Source organism: Protopterus annectens, chromosome 4.part0 (assembly GCF_019279795.1).
Source record: "Protopterus annectens isolate FY-2018-M chromosome 4.part0, PAN1.0, whole genome shotgun sequence".
In the NCBI taxonomy this organism is placed as follows: domain Eukaryota; kingdom Metazoa; phylum Chordata; order Ceratodontiformes; family Protopteridae; genus Protopterus; species Protopterus annectens.
The window spans coordinates 849,269,668-849,297,043 of NC_056733.1; the positions used below are offsets into that span (position 1 = coordinate 849,269,668).

Here is a 27,376-nt window from a genome sequence, read left to right on the forward strand (position 1 = left end):
ATGTGCAGCAAATTTGTCTTGCTATGTTGAGCTTTTGAGATCTGTTAAGAATGGAGATCTATTGTAGTATAGCTATAGTATCTTTTATAACAATGTTTTTTTTATCTAGCACTTTTCTGTGTTGATATTTTTAAATGTAAACTTATTTAATTTTAATAAAAAGTAACATTATGTATTACTAACTAGTGGCACAGTTATGAAACTAATTGGGACGTCTAGTGGATGCAGTGTATACAGACTTCATTAAGGCTTTTGATACAGTGCCTTAGTGGAAGGTAGTAGGATGTAGGAATCAGACTGGTGAGATGCTTAGAAAACTAAGAGGCCAGATAAGAGCTGATAAGAGGCCAAGGACAGTGGTCAGAAGTGTGGAGGGAGAACTCTGTAGCTATGTCTGAGTGATTTTCTGTGGTTTCAATTCATTTACATTTGGAATTGATCACTGAAATTTCTGGGTAAGTCTAGTCTGTTTACTGATTTTAAGATTGGATGTATAAGTGTCACTGTTTGCAAAACTGGTAGGCATGTGAATGCTTGAGTTCAGGTAACTCATTAAATCTCAGTGATGCCTTCAGATGCATCTGCAGTTAACTCCAACTGACGCATCTAGACATCAAATATTGCTTGTTTATATTTACATTAATAATTCCAAAACCATGAAATGTACAAGGTTTTAAAAGATTGCATCTTAAAGCTTACACGATGGCAAACGCAACTGCATTAATATTTGACCTCTGTCTAGTGCAGGTAAATATATATTAACTGTTGTTTTTATGATATTAATTTATAGAGATATAATTTTCACATTTTTTTAAATATCTCAACAACCAAGTAACACAGACAGAACTCCTTAGCCTCATATGGAAGCTATCAGCTAGATGAATAAAATGCTGCTGACAGTATGTGTGTAACTTGAATGGTTGCTGAAATATTGTAAGTTGTTTGCAAAATGTTACAAATGTAATAGTTACTGTGTTTAGTGTGACTTATAAAGTTCGGGTTTAAGACCTAGAACCTAAAGAATACTACCACTATAAAAATAGTTTGTGCTGAAGAGTTTGCCCCTATGGTTCTAGAGATATGAACATTTGTTTGATTTGATTCTGTCAAAAGGCTCCGCCCATTGGAAGTTAAAGTGCAAACTTCCTGAGCTCCACTGGAGTGAGTGAGTTAAATAACACAAAGGCAATAAACTTTGTGTTGAATTTGGAGGCATTTTGTATGTTAGAAGTTTCCCTAGGGTGAATGGAGGGGAAAATGTCTACATTTTATATTTCGGCTTAACCATTTTGTGTAGTGAGAGAGCGGTATAAAAGATCAACAGAATGTGGATTAACAGTAATTCCATAACAGCACACAATTGTCAAATTTTATTTTGGATGAGGAGACAGTTTCTATTCTGCATCCCAACTCCCTCACTGTTACAAATAAAGTACCTGTGAGACTGCACAGCCTTCAGGCAAGTCAAAACTGTCTTATCACCACAACTGCCCAGTTTCACTGTTCTTTAGAACTTGAGTTTATTATAGCAATAACCCACGCCTGGGTGTGGGTAATGCTAAATTTACCCACGGTTGGCATGGTTTGGTCCCGAGGGACCAAACAAAGCCAACCGTGGGTAAATTTAGCATTACCCACACCCAGAAGTGGTTATTGCTATTATATGACATTATTTAAGAAAAGAAACTATTACTTTTCTTAAATAATGGCATAGTATAATGCCTGTTTACTGCCCTTCCGCAGATGTCTGGCATCCGCGGCAGTTCTGATGTACTGCGCGCCTGCGCAGTACATCAGAGTTGGCAAGCAACGGAGAAAGCAAGATCTCCGTTGCTTTTTATAGCTATGTTAAATGAGTTTAACATAGCGAGACAGTTTTAAAATAAGCAACGGACATCTCCGTTGCTTATTGTAAAACTGTCTCGCTATGTTAAACTCATTTAACATAGCGAACACTAAAAAGCAACGGAGATCTTGCTTTCTCCGTTGCTTTTTAAAACTGCTCGCTATGTTAAATGGGTTTAACATAGCGAGACAGCTTTAAAATAAGCAACGGAGATCTCCGTTGCTTATTTTAAAGCTGTCTCGCTATGTTAAACCCATTTAACATAGCGAGACAGTGTTTTAAAAAAACGAGTTATACTAATGGAAAAAAGTCCGGGCGACCGGACCTTTTTCCATTAGTATAACTCGATTTACAACGGGCACGCTGGCCAATCAGCGTGCACGTTTTGGGGGGATCATGGTATAATACATTTTTTTGACTAATCTTGTCAAATGTGCTGGTACCAATCTTGGCATCCAGCAGAATGCTGAGATGCATGACTAAGGAGAAGATTATAGGGATGAAGATGATGTCCTTTTATTCTAGATGATTGCATTTAGGTTTGGGGAGCATGCTGGTCTTCACTTAGCATGAAAGACCTTTTTTTTTTTTTTTTTTTTTTAATAAACAGGTTGCAAATTAAGTGTCCCGGTTTAGGTCCTGACCAAAATAGTCACCTTGCTTTAGTGTCTCAGTGGCCTTTTTCTTTTTTGTAAAGGTTTTATCTGTTATACTGAAAGCCCAGAATCATTTAGAGTACTCCTTTTTACTTTTTGTGGCCATTGTTTATATATTTTAAAACTTGTATAATTTTCTCATCTTTCAAATTCCATTGCTGTAGCTTTTTCATAAACTTTTTTTGCCTTTCAAGTTACAAAGAACTGTAGAGCTTGATGACCAACTTACCTGTTAAGGGCAGACCTTGGGCACTGAGTATCATGTATGAGTATTTGTGGTTCCACTACTATAAAAAACGAACTTAAAGGAGCGTGGCCATACTCTGGTACTGCCACGGCAGCAAAGCCCAAACAGTGATGAGCTGTGAAAGTGTTTATAAATATCTACAGTTAGGCTAAGTAAGCATTTTCCCTCCCTTTTTGCTATCAAGTTTTGTTATAATGTATCATAGGCTCAGAAAAGTAGAAGTCATATCAGTGAGTGAGTGTAAATCTGGAAATGAACAGGTTCTAATTTTCAATTTTCAAGTCTGCTGCTTTTTAACAAAACGTTTTTAATATTATTTTATAGGTGAATATTTATATTTTTGTTTACTTGTTTGTTTTTACAGATACTTGATCAAATTTTTAGCAAAGTTAACAGAATATCAAGATGCAAATAAAATGACTCCTGGTAACATAGCAATAGTACTGGGACCCAATCTGCTGTGGCCTCAATCAGAAGGGTAAGGAATGACACCTGACGAGGACATTTTATAGTTTATTTATTTTTGCAGCTGTGTTCAGATTCTGATAATGTTTTTGAAATTTTAACTCTGTATTGTAAAAAATAAATAAATAACTGCAGTGTAGATGGATACTTACTTAAAACTTATGCTGCATTTAGGCAACAGCCTTGGGTAAAATGGTGCCCCAGGTGAAGGGCTCAGTGACACACTACACACCTGCTATGCCTCTGCACACTTTTTCTGGTACCCTCCGTCCCCTCATGTAGGCTACTCCGTATCATCCAGGTTATTTATTTTCTACCTTTTCCCTATTCTTAACTAGTCCAGTGTTTTCCTGCATCCTTTCATCGCACCCTAACCAACAGATACTGTACTACAATAACCGTAAAAAGAATAACTGCACTAAGCCAGGTGTCTGCAGGCTAATAGCCCCCAGAAGACAGAGGTCTCTAGATGCTCTAAGATACATTTTTTGAGGGTTTTTTTTTAACTTTTTCATCCAAGGATAACCTGAACAAAAATTGTGACTAAGGAAAGAAATTCTGTTTTACTCTTCAATTACACATTTTTGTGCATCCTTTTAACACAACCTAACTTGCTAGGACTGCACAGGAGTAACTGTAGAATAAATGATTGAATTAAGCTAGGGGTGCTGGATCCACCACACCCCCAGAAGCCAATGAAATATAGATGCTCTGAGATGTAGTTTATATTTCTTTTAACCTTTAATCCAGTAATACCCTGAACAAAATCGCATGAGTTAGGAAAGAAATGCAGTTTTTTTTTTCTTTCATAGAAGAAATAAACTGTATCTGATAAATTAGCATTTACCCGTAAACTGAAAAGTCAAATTGTTGCAAGGGTACATAATTTATATCAGTGAATAGTGCACCTTCTGTCATTACATTGGTATTAAGCTGGGATGAAAGTCAACAGTAAAATGGCCACAGACAGCCACAGTCATCTATTTCAAGTGGATGCTGATGTATTTACAACATGTCTGTGCACCCCCATCCTCATCAAAATACAGTCACCTTCTGTGTACCACCCTCAAGTCAGAAGGGTGTGAAACTAAAAGGGCAAATAGAATATAGTAGCATATTTCAGTTTGTTGCTGTCACAAATCTATAATCAGCATGCCTCCTTACCTCTACCCCCCAAGATAGCCACCTGTTTATGCATCTGATGACTGATTGTAAGGAATCTGAAAAAATAATGATCACAGTATAATGCCCCTAGCCACGCTACAATGACTGTGTATGAGCACTTCTAAAGTTTTTCAGGAAAGTTAAAGCAATAATGACCACTCACCAGCCCTAACACAGTCTACAGTGACTTTCTGTGCACACCTTTGAGATTTGTGTGAAAAGTTAAAGAAACAATGACCTCATTGTCCACAGCCCTCACAGAAGATAAAATAACCTTCTGCGCACATCTCTGAGGTTTGACTGTGAGGAAAATTAAAGAAATTATGACTGCACCATCCTCAGCCCCCCTATACACACAAGCTGCAGAAATCTTTTGTGCATCCCCCCCCCAAGCAGGACCAGTTTTAGATTAGATATGACAGAAGCCACTACTAAGCCTGTGATGGTGGAAGCTGCCAGATCCTGAGAAATTCTGAGGAGTAGCTATTATGTGAGACGCTGTCAGGTTCGGTTCTCAGCTAGAGCATCTTCTGCATGGAGACATGCGTGAATGGGCATACCTTCGTTGAAGGTTGTGCATCAGGGCTGGTAACTCAGCACGTAAATATCAACTACCAATCATTAGCGGACCAGAGTTCCGCTGTGGCAACCCCTAACCGGGAAAAGCCGAAAGACACAAAGCTGTTATGCAAAGCACTTAATGAGTTGTTTTAAAAGATAATGGTGTCTACGTGTTCCCAGTGGAGTTATTTATGTGCCCAAGAAGACTGTATGTGTTTTCAGATAAAAATTGTTGACATTAGTATTCACACACACACACACACACACACACGCACACACACACACACACACACACACACACATTAGCACTGCCCCTAATAAGACACGTCTGTCTCATGATGTACTAATTTTTCATACGTGCACCCACATGATCCTGACCAAGACAAGACAGATCTGACACAAAATGCATTGTTTACACACTCACACACAACTAACACTGCCAAGTTACACCTGTCACAAGATGCACAAACACACACGTTGCATGCTTATCTATTGACAAATTTGTGTATTAAACACAACCAATAAGTCAACTAGAGTCATGTGCTGCGAGCTGACAATACCACTGACTGCTGCACTGTACCAGTGATTATTTACTTCCAAACATGTCCTACTCCTGCCAGTCTGCCAAAGATGGCCACTTATGTACAGTAGTGATGCTTGGGGTGGAAAGTGCAAGAAGTTATGGCCAGCTTTCTACTCTTAAATAAACTGCAACTACACGCACATGCACACACACCTGCTCACACACACACACACACACACACACACACACACACACACACACACACACACACACACACACACACAAGCATATACTATAATAAAACTAGTTTTACACTGATTTCAGCTAATACAGTACAATGTAGTGCATTGTTTGTCACTACTTCTGCCATGCCAGATCAGTGACTGTTGTTTGACTGTGATCAAGCAACATCATGGATAAGTCATTTGTATCCACTGATGGTCTTTTTATACATAAATTACAGTCATGTTACTGACTCTGAATACCTCAGATATCTGATTATAATGTAATAATAATAATAATAAAGTTGTCCATCTTACATCACATAAGAGCACACTAGTCTTGTAAATCCAAATTATTGACAGTTTAAACTGAGCAAACAATACAGGAGGTGGTTACTGTCATTCACAGACAGCTCCTTCACTCACCCAACAGTTATAGCCACGTCTCTGTATACTTCAGATGTCTGATTTTGATAAAAATGATAGCCATGTAACATATTTATAGTTTGTTTACATAAATATGGTAAAGTAAATCAAGTTGCTTCAGACGAATCATATTCATTCTGCAGAACCAGAGTAATATGCAAACAACAGCAGTTAGCCATTTTCTTCCACAGACCGATTAATAATTTCAGATAATTTGTCTGTGTACATCTTAGAGGTCCAAATCTTATAAAATAAAATAAATAAATTATGTAAACCACATTTCAACTTCTTAATGCAAGAATCAGGGACTAAGCCAAACATAATGGGAGTACAAAGGCCCAAAATCAGAGACACCGTTTAAATGTTGCTCTTATATGTTCAGATATTTGATAGAATAACAGGTTTTGCATGTCATGTATTTTCTGAAGTATATGACATTGGAAGCTCAAATGAATGCCATAATTTAGTAACTACAAAAAATATATATATATATATATATATATATATATATATATATATATATATATATATATATATGAGAAACAAACAAGACATATGAGACAAAATGAGAGACATTCTATGAAATCAGTGACAGTTAATGGGTGCTCCTTTTACAGTACTCCTTATTAGAATGGCTGTTACTGTTTTGTGGAACAATTTATACACAAATTTAGTTTCAATTTTTGTTGCTTATAGCACCACATGTCAGTTTTTGCATATAGTGAGGTTCATGGCACTTCTTATATATGGTTGCCTCCCAGAATTAAAATAAATGAAAATTGATCTGCTCTTGTCTAAAGTGAGTACCTACTTGTCTTCTCCCTTGAATGTCTGAGGTCTTTTTAGAGGACTTCCTACGTCTTTCCATTCCATGAATCAGATAAATCATGCAATAGCAAGAGGCAGTAAGCACTACAAACTGATTGTCCAGGCGCACAGCACCTTCCCCACAGGGTGCTGTATCTTTGAACAGGGATGTTTTTATGTATTTGTTATCTTAAGTAAAGAAATGTTGCTGCCACATTTCTTTACTTTAAAAAAGCAAATAAAGAGAAAGATGTCCTTAGTCAAATCGTGCCAGTGAGCCACCTCGTTTGTCTATGCATAAAGCCAGCTCTGGCTGTACAATATGTGCTTGCAGTGCTATGAGATATAATGTTTTGTTTATAATGACTGCTAACAGGAAAGCTTTTATACAACTAATTACAATTCTCCAAATAGTGTAAGAGTCCAGACTTAGAAATGGACATGAAAAAAGCATATTAATTGGTTGAGTAGGGCAAAGCTTTGTTTCTGAATAATGTTCATTATTATACTTAAAATTCAAACTTCCTTCTGAATAACGGGAAGCTAATCTCCATATCTCAGCACCAATCATAATTTATTTTTATTGAATAAAACACCAGTATCAGTGACTAAGTTTAAGAACTTGCACGATGAAACATTTTTGTGTCACACATCATACTGGCAATGGCTGATCCTAAAAACAGAACTTACAGAAAACTATCTATCTACAGCTGTAAAGACTTTTTCTTACTAGCTTTTGAACTTTTTAATGTTTCAAACTATGGGATCATGTAAAAACAAGAATCTACTCCTCTTTTCTGCCATCATTTCATATTTTTAATTCATTTTGCTATTGTCATGTATGAAATTTTGCAATTAAACCTTTCTGCTTGTTTACTAAGGAATCATTTGGAATGGTCAGCATAAATTATTTGTACTGTTTTGTGACCTGCATTAATGCCCATGTTTTTTGATTTTCCTTCACAGTGGTGTAACAGATATCTGCTGGTTTGATAAGCAAAGCATTCCCCACCTTCACTTTGATTGCTACCTTTGTTATATTTATCTTGTGTTCTGTAGTAACACTGACCCCCGGATTCACGAATCCTCCGTGTAAGACTTAATAAGTCTTACTCGGAGGCTGCAGTTGAATGGTATGACGTCAGCGTGCCATGAATATGCATGAGGGCACGCTGACTCAACCATAGGTCTTACACGGACCGTGTAAGAAAGCAGGGGGCGTGTCAGACTGCCGAGCAGTCTAAATGTCCACGCCCCTGCAAGTGTTTAAAACAAAAGAAAATAAACAAGAGCGAGTCAGCTCAAATGTCCCTGCACCCAACATCTCACTGTCTGATATTGTAAACCCTCATCACAGTTCTAAAACGCATAACATTAAATTTTTTTTAAAATTCCCAAAATAGCTGCCCGTATTTGCGCGTGTGTGTACGTGTGTGCCCATTGCTTAGCTACAGTTAGCAATTCTGACATGGAAGAGCATAAGAAAAAATATTTATGCAAATCACACCAAATAGCAATGTCATAATGGTACAGCATTTGCACAAAGAAGAGGCATTCACGGTTCAAGTCCCACCACTCCCTTTTGTATTTTTTTTTTAAATCAGTATATGGAATAATACCTAACATATATGTTTAAACATAACTAAAAAGCAGTGAAATGGCCAATGTATCAGTGAACAAAATAAATCCCAATATAAAATTGCCTGCAGTTAAGCAGAGCTTCACCCAGCGCAACAGAGTTGCCAATAGTTCCATAGCGCTTTACCCAGCGCAATTGAGTTGCCCATAGTTTAACAGCGCTTTACCCAGCGCAATGTGTTTGCGCAGACGTGCATGCCACGCCAACCAGGGCACCGTAGGGCACCGAGGAGCAACGTAGAGCAAAGTTGCTTAAATGCAGCCACACCCCCTAGCCTGTCCTGACAGTATGAAAATAAAATGAATGACAAGGTACAAACCCAGGACTCTGTGCATCAGAAGCAAAGTACAGAACCACTAAGCCATGACAACATAGGGGAAACAGCCACTGTTAACATTCATATACTTACTAATGGTAGTTTAACCATTACTAAGCAGGTCTGCAGTCAGCCGAGAATTTTACAAAACGGCCAATCACAAAAAAGTGCGGGAAATGCGGCATATTTAAGCCCCAAAGGCGGGAATACACGCCATAACATCTGCAGTTAGAATGTCTGGTGTCGGAGAGGGAACACGCTTCTGAGCGCAACGTTGGGTCATCGAGGAGTCGAAATAAATGGTTTGGCTCCTTGTCCACTGTCATGAGTCAAGACTCCTGCAGGGCCAGTTCCAAGGGACGGAGTACAAGGCAGAGGCTTGGAACCGGTTAGCTCGTGACCTCACCAGTGCCACATGCGTTCCTCGGACTGGTGAGCAGGTCCATCACCACCATGCAGACCTGAAGAGATGAAAGCAGGACCGCCTGAACCAATGGATTCAGGAGGCCCGTGGGATGCGGGATGCCCCACAACTGAGTAAGTAGCCATGGAATGTAGTATGTAAGAATCGATAATGGAGTATGTATAATGGATAGGTATATCTCAGTATCCCTTCATTTACTTTACAGCTGCAGGTGACCGTGCTGTGAATCAGCAAGCCTATGCTGACAGGCTGCTAAGGCTGCGCCACCAGGCAGGTTAGTGATTATTCTGCATGTATTGTTATATAAAATATGGGAGAGAGCATGAAAGAAAGTCTTGTAGTCCAATAATACAGCCATAAAATTGCCTGTATAAGTCCTCTGCATATACTGTCAGATAAAAACGTCAGAGAGGCAGAAAAAGAGCGTAGTAACCCATTAAGAAAGGTAACATATGTCTGGAATAATATCTCTGCAGGCACTGTCATATAAAATAAGTGAGTGAGCCTGAAAAAAGAGTGTTCTAACCCATTAATAAAGGTATAATATGTCTTGAACATGTCTGCCATATACACTGTTAAAACAAATAAAGGTGTGAGCCTGTGGAAAAGTGTGTAATGTCATTAATAAAGGTCTAAAGCCCGGAGTGTGTCTGTGTCACAGAGTTTGAAATGTTGTTGTACCCTTGCATTATACAAACAGTACTGTTTGAAAAGGTGCTGGCAACCCAGAGTTGTGCAGTCCCATATAAAGTGGGTGATGGAAGTGCTAGTAGCTGTGAAACATATATACAGTCCACAACAGTCACTTACTGGCTGGCATGAATAAGTAAATCTGGCACACGTGTAGCATGTTATTTTTCCCCAGAAATGTGAGTGTGTGTCAAGAAATGCAGGGTTCTGTACAAATCGAAGTGAAAATGTCATGTGAAAACATCCCAGATATGTAGATAAAGAAATATAAATGCAATCAAGAAATATGTAGCAGTAACATCTGCATCCTGGACAGTTAGTATGTCAGATATAGGTCAGGCATATATTGAACTAGCCAAACCCATTACACAACCTAATGTATGGTGGCAAGTGTAATAATACATGTAGGGGATATACACTTACAGTCACTAGGAATGTAGTGTAGACAAAAAGGTAATTATAAGATGTTAACTGAGGTTTTTTCTACACCCTACTGTATGTGCATAAACCATGCAATTCCACACCTCAATGGGTATGTGTAATCTTAAATATTTGTTGGAACATATGTTCTATTCTATAAATATTTGCATTCACGTTGATGCATGTGCCCTGTTTAAACACCACAGTCATGGTGGCCTGTTGCTACCAAACATCCCTGCATGCTGTTGGAGTATCCACTGTGGTTCATTATATGCATGTGTTATGCTTACTGTTCAACTGTTGTAACCTTGGTGTGTTGGGTTAATGGGAATATTACTGCATGCTGTTACAACTAATCTGGAATGCTGTTTTGCTTATGTTGTAATTAAACACACCTAATCACAGAACATATGGGAAGGCCGGTCCCAGTGGACCCACCTGTCCCTCCTCAGCTGGCGAGTGCACCTGGCACCAGCAGGTCCGGTGCCCAGCCCGGGCTACCCTCCTCCATTGGTCCTGTGCCACCTTCAGGTGGAAGCACTGCAGGGGATGGGGCTCGTCCCCCTATGCAAGCGTGGGTGGAGAAGGGCCACCTGTCACCCTTCGAAGGGTCCGGGTTGTAGTGCGTAGGGAGATCCAGCGTTCAGTCGCTGATCCCCTACACCAGCATGAGGCGAGAGTGGTGTGTCTCACGGGTTAGCCTGCCCGTCCTACGCAGCCCCCAGCACAGCCATCCTGGGGGCTGTGAAGGTTCAGTGGTGACTACCCATGGGTGGGGATCTCAGTTCCACTGTTACCATCTGTGGGCTCATGGGCTTGCGATTTCCAAACATCCGACCCCATCAATTGTGTTCACCCACCCCATGTGTCATACACCGCCCCTGTATGCGTCTTGTCTGTCTTATCTGTTTACCTTCCCAACCTACCTCCCCGGACATACCTACTTCCTCTACCTCACTTCCCACTCTCACCTGAAAAAAAAAAAAAGGGCAATTTGTACCCACAAAAAGATTACGCCCCATACATAGCTGCCCATTTCGCACACATGTCCATTAGACATGTAAGCTGATAATTAGAATTGGCAGTACAACATACTTTGTTGTCCTCACCCCTCTCCCAGGGGTGGAAGGTTTAAAATTTCACTCCAAATTCATTGCATATGCACAGCTGTTGCTGTTAAAGAAATGGGCAGCTATGGACCTTCCCTACACCCGTCCTGCACATCCCGAGCTTGTTTTCCTACTGTCTGTCCCTCTTTGTGCCCCCTTTTTCACCACTTTCCTATCTCCCCCATTTTCTTTTCTTTCAAAGAAATTAGCACAGGGGTTAGCGGGAGTAAGCACTTTTAAGTGGTAGTAAGCAGGTTTATGCAAGTGTGCGCATGTGTACACTTAGCTAAGCATCACGCAAACCCGCACAAACCCGCTTACAACTGCTTAAAAGTGCCTTAGTCACTCTATGGCAGGGCCTTTGTTCTGCTGAGCAGCAAAAGAAAAAACCTCTGCCAGTCTCGAACCCCAGACCATTGACACAATAGACTGCATGAATTACCACTAAGCCACAGCAGATATACAAATAACTTGTTTCTGAAATAAATATATCATGCATTACAATGAGGGAATGTAAATGGAAATTAGGAATGGTATAACACAAATCCTTTTCTGTGGGTCTTTACCAGCAGTGGTTGTGGAATTGCATGACATGACTGTGAAAGGAGAACCAGCCATCCTAGCAGGGAATAATGTTACAGTAGCACCTTACAAACACCACACACTATCAGACCAGGATAAATACTGGCCACAGGAATACATTGCAATAACCACATATGTATGGCAGTTAATTGTGTAAGTGAGAAAAAAGTACATACTCCCATGTATCCTGTGTTAGCATTTGGAGGGGTGAGTACATGTCTACACTGAGATGTGTGTACTGGAACAGCAACATTCAGGTTTGAGTACAACATGCATATAATTGGCTACAACCCTAGCATCAGATAAGAGACATATACCAACCTTTAGACTGACACAATGGTGTCCAGAGCAAACAAACATGGGCCCCACCTTGGAAATCTGAAAGGGCTATGCCTACCTAACCTAGCATTTTATAGCAGTGGGCTGCAATCACAGTGAGTAATGCAATCAAAAAACAGTAGGCTGCATGCAATTACTGAATGGTGGGCAGCAATTGGTGCAGAGGCTGTCACATGCACAAGTGCAGATACCTAGAAAAGCAGGTTGTACCTGCAGTCCACACATGCAATTATATCATTGCAGGTGCTGTGAGATAGAGAGTGAGAGAGAGAGAGAGACACGGACACAGACTGAGACAGAGACAGAATAGAGTGAGAAACTGAGACAGAAAGTTAAATAGAGGGCGAAAACCCAAAACAAACCACCAATAAAAAAAAAACTACAAAACCGTAACACACAGAGCAGGGAAATACAAAAGTAAGGTATGTAACTCACATGTATGTGTTGGCATGTTGTAGATGTTCCTGAAGAGTACTCTACACACTGCAAATCATCCATGTGTGGCAGCAGTATGTATCTATCTGTATCTGCACATGTGCATAGGGCAAGGGACATACTGCAGCTGTTACTGAAGGGTGGACAGATATCTGTCAGTGAAGGTTGATATGTACATATATCCATGCAGGTCGTAGTGTGTGGCCTAGAAAACAGCATGCATTGCGCAGGAGCGGCCTTAGGTCAACTGGTGCCCTAGGCAAAAGGGCTCCACGGCACCCCATACCACACTTCCTGGTGCTCCCATCCTTGTCTTACTACACTACATAAATAGTGGAAAAGCACCCCTGCTAGAGCGGCGCCCTAGGCAGCCACCCAGTTGGCCTATGCCTAAGGCCAGCTATGGTAGTGTTGATATATGTCATGTGGTGGTTAAATGCTGTGGGACAGATTTGTCAGATCTGCTGTGTTACAGCCAGTGAGGCCTGCTAATGTTATAAGGGCTGAGGACACCTACATGCATTCTGCACAACACTGTGCAATTTAATCACATACCTGTACATCCCACAACTGCCGCATAAGTGATATCCCCACCATGAAAGGTGGACTGTACATGTGCCTATATGTACCTCCATGTGTACAGCAATGGATGTGTACATGTATGTGTATAGATATGCATATATATAATATATATATATATATATATATATATATATATATATATATATATATATATATATATACATATAGAGTGAGACAGAGAGACACGAGGTCATATGTATCACAACAGGTGTGTGGTGACCAAGGCATGGACTGTAGACAAGTGTTGATACTGCAGTGCCATTCCACCTTCCCAAAACAGTGTACCCATTAACTACCACATAGGTAGAGATCTACCTAACAGTGAAGGTGTGATAAGGGAACATGGGACACAGGTGGACAGTAGCCTCCGCTTTGATGAAGACAGTGCCACACTACACCTGTAATCTGTATGTATGGTATGTGTCATGACAACAGGTGTGTCATCTATGGAAGTATAGGGTAAAGTTCCCCTCTACTCATCACAATGCCCTGTGTGGTATGTACTTCACATGACAACTGCACCAGGTGAACAGGCCACAGACAGACCTCCCAAAGGGTAATACTGGCTGCAAATAGATGCCCTATGCAGACTGACTCACAAAACCACAACTACACTGTATTGCATACTGGCCACACAGAGGTGACCTCTGCCGGACATACAGAGGTATGTCACACCCTTAGCTGGGTGACAACCACCATGGCAACATATCACAATCCCTCTGGTGATACACGCTCTAGGGCCCTAAACCTTATCAGCTCACTAAACAGCACATGCTGGAAGGATAGGTTCCCATCTCAGAGATATGCCATATACTGGAATAGAACACATAGCAATAGTAAACAAGGCTCCTCCTGATGATTGTGTGGGAGATTGGTAATACACCCCAGGAAACACCTCTGTGGTTCAGGTTGGCAGGGGCAAGTGAAATCAAAGTACATGTGTGTCAAAGGCCAGGGTAGCATATGGCTAGGCTGCCATAGGCCCTAGGGCCAATAGCATATTACCTACCTATGACACTATGCACTCACACATGTACTTAATGCAATAGCTGCTATGTGAGGTTGAATAAGTGTAACGCTGAATGTGTGCAAGGTCTGTGAAGGTGTGATAGCTTAGTGTGATGTTGTATCTGACATGGTAGTGCCTATCCTAGCTGTGAGGACAGCAACTGATGTGTAATGTACTGTTAGGCAGACATAGTAGTATGGCATATGATGTGATGTAGTTCTCCGTTGACGAATGTGGTGTCTCATTGTAGGCTAAAGCAATACATGTATGCTTAGTAAGTGGTACTGCTGGTAAATCCATCATCAATATGAACTGTAGTACTACCTGAAGCTGTAGGCCTAAACAGCACAGTATGGTGTGTGTTCACATTGCTTGGAAACACTGTCATGTGTGTTTCCTGTAGTCTGCACAGAGGACAGAATGCAGGCATAAGGGTGTGTAAGTAGTGGCACACAGTACCGTATGGTACACAGGTAATGCTCATCTGTGTTGGCATACAGTGGTGCGTTGAATGTTTGCCTGATGTGTGTGTGATTATGCCTGCACAATGGCTGCAATCATATGTGTGTTACAGGGTAAACGTGTCTATCCAGCAACATATATAGTCTGTTACAGCAGTATGCCACCTATAGTAACAACTGGACACATCTGTTAGGCAGGGCTATGGCATCAATGACTAGGGAATTTTATTGGTACTACTGTACCTGTACTTTACATCCATTCCAATGGATGACATCTCTGTTCGTGCATTGGTGTGATATATACACCCCTGTCTTGAGGTTGTGCAATGTGTCACAAACAGTGTGTCGGGTAATGTTGTATAGTGGTGTGATATATAGAGTCTGCCAGGCAGTGTTAGTTAGTTGTGGCCTGAGAACCAATAAGTGGTATTGAATGTGTGTAACCTCTGACAGACAATAGGATGGTATATATGTCAGTAAAGTGATATCTGTGGGTAAAGGTGTAAAGTGTGCCACAGGGCACTCTCACATATATTGTTCATATCTTTTTCAGCCAGATGGCCCACCAATGCAACCCAGCGTACACAGCGGATGAGGAAGATGTGATACTCGACAGCCTATTGCAGCGGTACACAATGCTGTTCTCCAGAAGCAGCCAGCAGGAGCGGACTGCACTGTGGCAGGAACTTGTTCATCGGGTAAATGACATAGGCATACATAACTGGACAGATGAGCAGGTACACCATCACTGCAGTGATTTAATTAGACAAGTCTGGTGGCATGCGTCTGATATCCAAAGACAGCAGCTTGCCACAGGTGGTGGGGTGGCCATTCACCCCCCCTCACCAGAGCAGAGAAGCTGCTCCTAAGCGTGGTGGCTCCTGGACAACAGCTACATCAACCTCTGACATGTGTTGTAATGGGGGCTGGAGCCACCCAGCACATCCACCTGGAGCAAGCAGGTAACATGCCCTTTCTGTAGACTACATTTAACTGTATTGTTAGATTATGTCTACGTGAGATGTGTACTGTGTGTTTAGCAGTTCCACTGCCTAGTGTTGTGCAATACGGATAGCTTGAATAATATGCCTACACCTGTGACAGTTGACTGTTGTTGTACTGCAGTTTAGCATACCCACTGTAGCAATGCCACAGTTGTGGCCACTGACGAACCCTCTCATATTCTCATAGGTCCCTCTGGTGTGCTGGCAGGGCAGCCGATCCATGCTGGTGAGTGTGTTATACCTGCAATGTTGGTAATGAAATATGCATGTCATAGGTGAGGTGTAGGCCATGTACACGTAACACATCTACGCATAATGCATGCCATGCATGTTTGCTGTGAGACGTTGCACAGCTCAGTAATGTCAGTAGCTGCCTCAATGACATGCAATACACACAGCATGACACACAGTTGTGGCAACCCCGTACTGCACATTGGATAGGCATAGTTGCAACACATGTACACACATTTATCACATGCAATACACAAAGTCATGCTACATATGGCGTAACCACACACCCACTGTAAGGTCACACTTCAGTATCCCACATGTCATCCACACACACATGATGTACCTCAGGGGTAGAGGCCTATCATGGGGCTGTGCAACACTCTTCAACACATAACACAGTCATGTTAGGCAATGCTCCCTACTGGGCACCTCATACACCCATGTACAAAGTGGCTGTGTAATAGTGAACATATCCACGGCACTGCAATTCAGGTACAACATGCTAGGTGGTGGTCTGTCACACAGTAATAGCCGTGAGTGACCACAAGATGCATGATGATGATGATGGCACATGGTACTACACCCCATCCGGTTACAGTGACCACAGTACTACACATAGCAGTCTTTGCTGTGCACCTCATTGTTCTGTGTGTGCAAACATATGCACCTATACACACCATGCATAGCATGTTGTGTGTGTGCTTACATATGCTAGTATACACATTTTGCACAACAGTCGCCATTTGTACAAAGAGTCACATATATGTCCTGTAATGCTATTGGGTGTATAGGTCACATGACACGCATTGGGTATGTGTGGTGTTTAATGTTGCAGTCATGTAGCATGCCATGTCATGGCTGGCACTGACATATCTGCAATATGTCCCACACTTATCATAACCACTGTACAATGTCCATGTAGTGCATTCAGATTCTTTCATGTCTACATGCACCACTCATCCCATGTCTGTACACTGCATGCATTTGCTACACCTGTGCCCACTATTATGTTCTATGGACACAGACACTGTCATCAGACATGGCAATGTATGTGTCCCACAGATAACACATGCAGCCATGGTATGTTTACCATTGAGTGATGGTGCACATGACATTGCAGAGCAGATAATACTTGCCCAGCAATGTTGTGTCCATGTACACATTGTGTTCCAGGGTGTAGCCAATCACTGAACAACTATACACATGCATCAAAGCCATGTATAATGTCATTAGATAGGGCTGTTTACACTTGCACTGCATGGTGTTGAGCAACACATGGTCTGCATGCTGACACATGTGTGGCGACTGTTTGCCTTGTGATACTGTCACCCACCATCACCCACTATTGTGTATGTGTTGGATTGCTGGTGTGTGTGTGTGTGTGTGTGTGTGTGTGTGTGTGTGTGTGTGTGTGTGTGTGTGTGTGTGTGTGTATGTGCTGTGGTGAGCAGTGTATTTCTGTGCATGTGTGCATGTATTCATGTGTGCATGTGTGCTAATATCATGTACAGATTGTAAAGTGTGTTTCCTGTCTTCCTTCCACAGGTGCTGAGTTAGGGGTGGCTGAATGTAGCAGGGAACCTGATGTCACCGCCAGTAATAGTGGAGATGATGAGACATGTATTGTGGCACAGGAAGGTCTGACAGGGTCTGTCGTTGGTCCACCAATCGACAGTACACAGCGGTCAACCCCATCTATGTGCACACTCATACTGCCAATACATCCCTCGTCACCAATGGCCGTAGCTGAGGGACAGCATACAGTTGGCATTGACCAGGAGAGTGTGGTACCTATGGCACGTGCATCCCCTCACAGCAGCCATAGCCGGATTACCGGAACAGTACCACATAGGCGGATGTCCAGGGGTTCTCGGGGGAGCACCACTGGTCATATTGCCCCTGGCAGACATGCCCCCAGAGGTATTACAACCTCCAGTATGTTCCAGGTTGTAATGCAGGCACAGGCACATATGGAACGGTACACCCGACAAGGACTAAGGGCACAGAGGGCCCATTACACTGCTATCAATGACAGCATCTGTGACCTTGCTGGTGCCATACGGAATTACACCGAAGTCATTGATAGCCATTGGAGGGAGACATTAGATGTCCTCCACAATGTGTTAGCTATGAGCCAGGACCATGCGGAATGGATGAGAAGCCGACGCGGACGCATGCCAGCAATAGCATCAGCTGGCAGTCGTAGCAGATGGACCACGGATCACAGCCGCTCCAGTAGTGGCAGTACCAGCCCCAGCAATGCTGGGGCTGGCCTGTCCATTGACCATCTTACTAGACCACGTGCACGTGGTGCTGGCCAGTCCCAGCAGGGACATGGGTCCAGTCATCATACCTCTGCCTCTGATGATAGCACTCAGTCAGTGTTGGTACCTGATACTGCCCGTAGCACCCCTGCTAGGCACAGGTACTGTGTCCATGGCTGGAGACAGTGATCTGTATGGCCTAGCAGGTACAGTCTGTGCCTGTCCCACAACTACCCGTATATGGCAGCCACATGGTAGAGTTGTGTGCATGCAGACACACACACATTTACCATACAACTAGGGCTCACACATACACACACACATTACATCAACATTGGCCCATGCAGTACTGTTGTCCCTCACACACACACACACACACACACACACACACACACACACACACACACACACACACACACACACACACACACACACACACACACACAGACATGCCGATTGGATGGGTCAATGTCAGGCTCTGGCAAACCTACAACATACCTTGTGCATATGATGACACCTGTGCCACCTCCTGTCATCTGTCACTTTGATGCAGGAATAGGCTAACATGGTTCTGATGCACAGGGTGACATTATAGCAGTGTAGCAATAGTAGCAAGTTGCCAACAGGAAAGTGTACTGATATCCTTGTAGGTATATCTGAGCAGGCATTATGCATCACAGCGCTGATAGTCATTGCAGCATTGTTTACACCAGTGTCAGGTATGAGTATGTATTGTCCACCCATGTGCCACTTGGCTGAAGTGTACAGTGTTGCCAGCATGTGTTAGTGAGTGGACAGTACGTGTGTGATGTGTGCATGACAAATTAGCGAGTGTACATCTGTGAACATGGTGTGTGTGCACTGTCTACATGTACGTGCATAGTGGACACATGGGATGTGTGACATACCCTGTTCTACACATTGTTAACATCTCATGGTATCTTTCGATGGCCAGTATGCATTCTACTACAGATATGTACTAACATGGGTACACATGTGTGTATGACATGGGTTGGCACTATGCTGTGGGTGATACCATTGATATCTGTCAATGATCTGCAGTCTGGTAGTATACACTACCTCAACAGCATGACTATAACCTATCATTAGATGATGTCCTGACAAATGACTCACAGTTGTAGGGAACTCAGTAACAGTTGGATCCTTCCAGTACTATACTATAACAGTAACCAGTGGTATTGACAGCCACACGTTCCTGGGATCACACCTGTGTGGCATATATCCCTCTTAGGTACATGCAAACACACTAGGGATATGTCCATCCACATCTGGAAATGCATGCATTGGCCTACACTGTATTCCCCGGGTGGGACACATATCCTACACAAGGGTATCATACAGACAGATACCTGTTGTCCAATACATGCTGTATAGCAGTACACCATCTATGGCATAGTCATCCACATTTACTATACATACTATCCTGACAGTACCACATAGGTGGTAGCCCTGAACATGTATGTTGGGTACCAATGTGTACAGACAGACACGTGTTATGTCATCTGTCCCTTGTTATCCACATATCCATAGGTAGTGTGGGGTCCCTCTGTGTTTCACATAACACATTAGGGGCCTGCATGCATATCCACATGGCTGGTGCACACCTATAATGACTGTCCATTATTGCCAGTCGTTGTTGTGTATGAACATGTCTGACATATACCCCGGCAATTACCCTCACTCACGGTACTCTATAGTACGTGTCATGGGTGTGTGTGGCAGGGATGTCTTTGACCATGGATCACTACATTGGCCGGTCTTGACGCATACATACATATGTGACCTATGATCTGAGAAGCAGCGGCACAATCTGTCGAAGGTTACAAATGTATTCATGTAGTATGCAGGCTTCACACCTATGTACTGATTGAGGTCACATGTACACAAATTTATTTGACACGCAGATACCCAATGTTTGCAATGCACATACTGTTTGAAACATATGTCATACCACAGTAAAAGCAAAACCCACACTGCATTGACCACCTGTGGCACACACACACACACACACACACACACACACACAGCGTTTGCAGGACTCAAGCCCCTACCTAACTATGTTATGATACTAGAGAGATACGCATTAACACGACGCGCTATATGCAATACTGGGTGGTTTCTGTTCTCCTTGAATATTTGTAGGATGCTGACATCATCAGACTTTCCAAAGAGGGATGTACCTCTTTTAATGTGTTTTCCCAGTCTCCAAAAAGGCTACCCCTCTCAAAGGAACCCCCCCACCCCTACCTAACTATGTTATGATATTAGAGAGATACGCATTAACACGGCACGCTGTATGCAATACTGGGTGGTTTCTGTTCTCCTTGAATATTTGTAGGATGCTGACATCATCAGACTTTCCAAAGAGGGATGTACCTCTTTTAATGTGTTTTCCCAGTCTCCAAAAAGGCTATTCCTCTCAAAGGAAATCACCTACATACACCCCTTCCCCACCCACACACACTTGGCGTTTGCAGGACTCAAACCCCTACCTAACTATGTTATGATGCTAGAGAAATACGCATTAACATAGTGTGCTGTATGCATTACTGGGTGGTTTCTGTTCTCCTTGAATATTTGTAGGATGCTGATATCATCAGACTTTCCGAAGAGGGATGTACCTCTTCTAATGTGTTTTCCCAGTCTCCAAAAAGGCTACTCCTCTCAAAGGAAATCACACACCCCCCCACACACACTTGGTGTTTGCAGGACTCAAACCCCTACCTAACTATGTTACGATGCTAGAGAGATATGCATTAACACAGCACGCTATATGCATTACTGGGTGGTTTCTGTTCTCCTTGAATATTTGTAGGATGCTGACATCATCAGACTTTCCGAAGAGGGAAGTACCTCTTTTAATGTGTTTTCCCAGTCCCCAAAAAGGCTACTCCTCTCAAAGGAAATCACACACACACCCCCACACACACACTTGGCGTTTGCAGGACTCAAACCCCTACCTAATTATGTTATGATACTAGAAAGATATGCATTAACACGGCACGCTATATGCTTTACTGGGTGGTTTCTGTTCTCCTGGTATATTTGTAGGATGATGACATCATCAGACTGGACATGGTAATGTGTGTACACATTTTTATGCAATCCATGTAGGTCGGCAGGTATCTACAGCTTGTACAGGACCCCGTGAGTCTCACCTTGTGTGATCTATCTGTGGACACATTGCCATCCCTTCATATGTCAACACATATCTATGCACAGATTGTTGGTTTTGTGGATACGACATGTGTCTGTGATGTTGATGAAGAGCTGTTCAAAGTCTATGTGTGACATGTGTAGCTCTGTTCTGTGATGTATGTCCTGGGTAGCTGCCTTGCAGATGGTGTAGCATGCTTGGGAACCATGATCTGCACATGAATATACCACAGTTGGTAGGGTTGTGTGTTTGTCGGTTTCCAATAGCTCTGTTTATGACTTCTGCCATGATGCACTCCATGGCCTTGCAGATCAGACTTTATAGGCTTACTGGACTATACTTCCCATGGTGTGTTGTGCACCCACACATGTGGGGAGTGCCATATGTTGCTGTAACACATTTGACGGTTCCAGGTCCTGTGGAGTGGGTGAGGCTCAACAGACTGTTCAGGTGCAGGGTCTGTTTGTTCTGTAGTGCATGCATGACACATATTGGGAAACAATGTAATCCAATTGCTGCCATACTTTTGTCTTTGGGGGGGAGATGTTCAGCCATTCTATACGTGATATCTCCTGGTATGATGTCAGGGACTATCGTCAGTGGGGGGTGGGTATGTATACATGGGCCTGTCTGACAGGATGTCGGCAATGTCAGTAAGGTACAGTTGTCCCTGACTCAGCACATATATGCGTGTACATTACTATTTATTACATAGCTGAAGGACATGTCATGATTCACAGTCTGGACTCCTTCTCAGCTACTCTTTACAAAACACCGACAAACCTGAGCACTAATCCCGGTTATACTCTTTTACACACTTAACACCCTACTGATCCTTTGTGATCAGGCCACAGACTATGTCATCATAATACACTGGCATGTCCAGGGGTTGGCTTCATGTCTACTCTTCAGTCCAGCTAGTGAATATTGTGGTTATGACACAATGTCACATCTGCCTCATGTACACAGACAACCCTCTCCTCCTCACACCACACTCACATATATGTGGGTGATGTAACAATATTGACATACAGGACGCTGAGGTCTCTCGACCCATGACTGGCGTAGTCTATCAGGTGGTGAGGGTGACCACACAGACCTCATTATCAGTCTCAAATACACCAATAGTGACAGCAAACAAACCACATTATCACACATACACATATTCAGAGGCTCTACATACACTCTGCCTAAGCAGCAGAGACCTCCAAAGCAGACACACATACAACTGCTACCCCACTACAATACCCACATGTCACACAGTTCACAATGTCAGTGTGCCACACAGTCACTGCCCTTTGGGCTAAACAACACACCTGATACACTTGTTATAGGGGACACTTAATGTCAAACACACTATCGTCCCACTCACCAGGCCAGACAGGGGAATAATCACTTTGAACTGTCTCTCAGGTGCCAGGGTCCACCACATAACACATGCACTCAGGTCACTCCAAAGCAAGTCCAGGACTGGCTCCATCATTGTCCATGCTGATGCGTACAACCTCAGATGTTCCTCCCTGGACCACATGACATGACACATAGAGGAACTCTGTGATCATGTAGCCCAACCCAGTATTACCCTGACCTTGTCTAGCATCTTACACACACCAAGTATGATGTCACAGTATACCAAAAAACTGATCACGTTTAACAGTTGGCTGACATATTGGTGTTATTCAAAAGGGATACAGTGTCTGTCACCCTGGGGTGACATGCTCGACATGCCACGTAGCTTCCCTATGGACAGCTTGCACCTGTCACCCTTGGACTTTTGAATACTGGCTAGGGCACTTGCTGCCACCATACTGCCCTATTTAAGCAGTGCTCAAAGGACAGAACCACCTCCATACACATTACAGAGTACACGACACTGAGGGTAATGCTGCTCAACACCAGATGTCTTACCCTCAAATTGCGCCCACTCAGGAATCTCCTCAGTATGGAGGATAGCAATATCTGTGCACTAACAGACACGTGGCTGAAGCTCCCACATGCACACCAGCACTACCAGGTTGTATTTCGTACCATGCTTTCTGACCACATAACTCAGAATGGCCAACACAAATAGGGGGAGTATCCATATACATCACAGATACACATACCTCCGGGTTGGTAGCACTGCACAATGCATATGCAGCTAACATTGTGCAAATCTGCCTTTTGGTTTGTTGCCTGCTACAGACCACACTCCCCAACACAGCAACCTCACTCAGCTTTCCTGGGAACATTGGACCATATGAAGGTCTCCCCAAACACCATTATATTGGGTGACGTCAAATACCCACACATTGACTGTGGATAGTACTCAGGCCCCAACACCCTTGCCCAACAGTTGCTACTATTTCTAAACTCATATGCTATGGCACAACCGGTCACCACACCCACAAGAGGGGACAGCATATTGGACATGATCATCACCGACATGGGGACTCAATGTTCCACACCTGCGATATACCCCTCATTGGTAAGGGCAGAACATACTTTATCTCACTGGACATCCATATCCCGTCCCAACACCCATCCTGGGTAATCTTGGTGAACTTCCCAAAAGCAAATGTCACACTCCTCCAAACCACGGTGGTATCCTTCAGAGACCCTGGGTCAGTGGTAAGTATGGCTCAGACTGCTGAATCCTTTACATACACATTCTATGGACACCTAGTGGATCGCATGGATCGTTACATCCAAAATAACAACTGGACTCACTCCTCCAATGGCAGTGCACCTGTCTGGCAGACCCCAGCCATTAATACGCTTTATAACAAATGGAGGAAGCTACTACATGACAGAGCACAATCCCAGACAGGGAAGGCATCTGTGATCTGTACTAGTGGACTGCTACAATCACTCGGGTATTTATGTCAGGCACGCTTCTAACAGACAATTGCACCAGACACGTCGGACACTCACAAGGCCTTCTTCAGTTGATTCAGGTACCTGGCTGGACACTCACTGATGTGCTGTGTGTTACTGCATACTGACTAAACATACCCTGAACCCACTGACATTGCCATCATCCTGGCAAACAGGTTCAGTGCAGATGTGTCCCCCCGTCCCCCCTAAGGTGTACTGTCCATACCAACAGAGTGTAACCTTTATTTTTTATTTTATTTATTTATTTAACATTTGTTAACCGGGCTAGTCTGACTGGAAGCATCTCCATTTCCAGCAGAGGCCCGGGGAGAAAGTTCCACAAGGTACAAACAGATTATAACATAAAAATGATAAGAACAAAGTTTGATTGGATGAACAAGTATAATGCAACAAATAGGATTAAATCCTGGTTTAGTAATACATATATATATATATAACAATTTAGGTCATATAAGAAAGAAAAAAATGATAAATAAAAGAAAATAGGAAATATCAAATTAATTTTTTTTTTTTTTTTCTAACATCAATATTTGTAGATTATAAGAAACAACATAATAATGAGCAGGTAATGAGTAGAGGAAGACAGCAGGAGAGAGATTGCTGTGGTCATGGTTAGTCAGGATTGAGACATGGGCACAACCAGTGTTTTTTGAGGTGTATTTTAAGTTTTTGTTTAAAGAGAATAGGAGATGTGTTGGAAGTGAGTTCAGTAGGAAGCTGATTCCAAGACTTACCAATGGTGTTGGAGAAAAGGGAGTACCCGGCAGAGTTATTAGATTTACATATAGTTACTAGAAGTTTGTTAGAGGAGCGAAGGGAATTGAGGTTCGTATAAGGGGTAAAGAGATTAGAGAGGATAGGTGTATTGTTAGGTTGGTAGAATATCCTATGGACAAAGGTAAGTTGAGAGAGTAATAGCATGTTGTGTAATTCGAGCCAATGAAGTTGCTGTAGGTTCAGACAGTGGTGAGTTCTAAATTTATTTCCGGTAACAAATCTAGCAATGTTATTAAGAGTGTTAGCCAATTTAGAGAGAATGTTTTTCTTTAGGTTAGTGTAAATAGGTGAAGCATAGAGGAGAGTAGAAATAAGATGAGAGTGGGCGAGTGTAGTTTTGGCATTGGAAGTTAAGAATGTTTTAATTCTGTAGAGGGAGCCCAGTTTTCTATTAACAGTTTTAATGGTATTGTTAATATGAGTATCAAATGTAAGGCTGTTGTCTATTGTGACACCTAGCAGCTTAGTGGTAGAATCAGGGGATATAAGGGTGCCATTGCTAGATGAGATAGAGAATTCTAGTGGGGGGGGGCCTAGAAGTGGGCTTAAATAGGAGGAGTTTGGTTTTTTTAGCATTCAAGAGTAAACAGCGTTTTAAGAACCATGCCTCAACTGTGTTGAAGACATTTTGAGTAAGGGTTTGTAACTCAGAGGTAGTTTTAGCGGAGCAGATAAGTGTGGAGTCATCAGCATATTGGATGCATGTGGCTTGGGGTATAGCCACTTGAAGGTCGTTTATGAATAAAGAGAAAAGAAGAGGACCTAGAATAGAGCCCTGGGGAACACCAAGTGAGATTGGTAGCAGAGATGAGAGTTTGTTACCCCAGAGGACAGCCTGCTTTCTATTGCTGAGGTATGAGGCAAACCAGTGTATAGCCTTGGGGTCTAGAGATAGATTCCAGGATTTGTAAGAGCAGGGGGTGGTTGACCATATCAAAGGCTGTAGATAGGTCTATAAAGAGTGCTGAAGATAGGTTGTTATTATTGTGCTTTTTATTGATAAAATCAGTGAATGAAAGGAGGGCAGTGGTAGTACTGTGAAAAGGCCTAAAACCATGTTGGCAGTTGGACAGAATATTATGTTTAGTTAGGTGACCCATTAGTTGATGGTGTATGCATTTTTCCATAATCTTTGCTATTGGTGACAAGAGAGCTATGGGCCTATAATTAGAGTACTCATTGGAGCTACCACCTTTATGCAAGGGAATGATGTATGAGATTTTCCAGATATCAGGAATGGTTTCTTCGCTAATAGTTCTGTTTGTCAGAATGGATACCAGGTAGGCTATTTCGGTTGCTGCTTTTTGAAGGTATTCGGCAGGAAGTTGGTCGGCAGAGGGGGTACATGGTTTAAGTTTTTGGATACATTTTTGGATAAAGGAGGTAGAGATGGATTGTAGTTTAAAGGTGGGGAGATTAGCAGAAGTGAGATCAGGGATGGATGAGTTATCAAAGGAAAGATGAGAGGCAAGAGAGTTAATGGTTTCAGTAAAGAAGGAGTTAAAGGTGTTGGCAGTTTCTAGGGTTGAATGTTTTTCTGACCCAGAGGGGGAGGGAGTAGTAGTCTGACCAGGGTGAAGAAGTTTATTTAAGGTTGCCCAAAATCTTTGTGGTTTATTAGTATTCATTTGCTGGAGATTACTGTAATAGTTTCTTTTGTCAGAGATTATGGCTTTTTTGGTACTATTTCTTAATTGTCTAAAGATCAGTTGATCAGAAGGAGATTTGCTTGATCTCCATTTTGTCCAAGATTTGTTTCTAAGTAACATTTTTTGTCTTGTTTCTTTAGTTAGCCAGGGGGCTGGTTTAGTTTTGACTCTGATGGTTCGTTTTGGTGCATGATTGTCAAGGATTGTTAAGAATTTGGAATTGAAATATTCTACAGCATCTGCAAGTGAGAGAGTTTTTAGAGGGTTCCAGTTGCAGGCATTTAGTTCAGATAAGAAGAGGAGAAGGCTAAAGTGTTTATTACATCGTGAGGTCTTAAAGGCTGGGGTGTTAGTGGTAATAGTCTTTTGTCTTATGATATAAGTTAAATAGTGGTCACTAATGTTATCTGGTAAAGTACCTGCAAGGTAGGATTGTTGTTGTCTGTTAATTAGAATCCAGTCTAGTATACTTTC

General features: G+C 42.4%; 1 protein-coding gene across 7 annotated transcripts in view; it reads left to right on the top strand.

Annotated features, from left to right (window-relative positions):
* Window positions 1-27,376, top strand: part of ARHGAP44 (Rho GTPase activating protein 44) — a 1,795,121-nt gene that overhangs the window by 1,283,292 nt on the left and 484,453 nt on the right. For all 7 annotated transcript variants that reach the window (XM_044068802.1, XM_044068796.1, XM_044068800.1 and 4 more), the window contains one exon: window positions 3,114-3,227. In XM_044068802.1, the coding sequence (XP_043924737.1) occupies window positions 3,114-3,227 (114 nt within the window). The remainder of the gene's footprint in view (window positions 1-3,113; window positions 3,228-27,376) is intronic.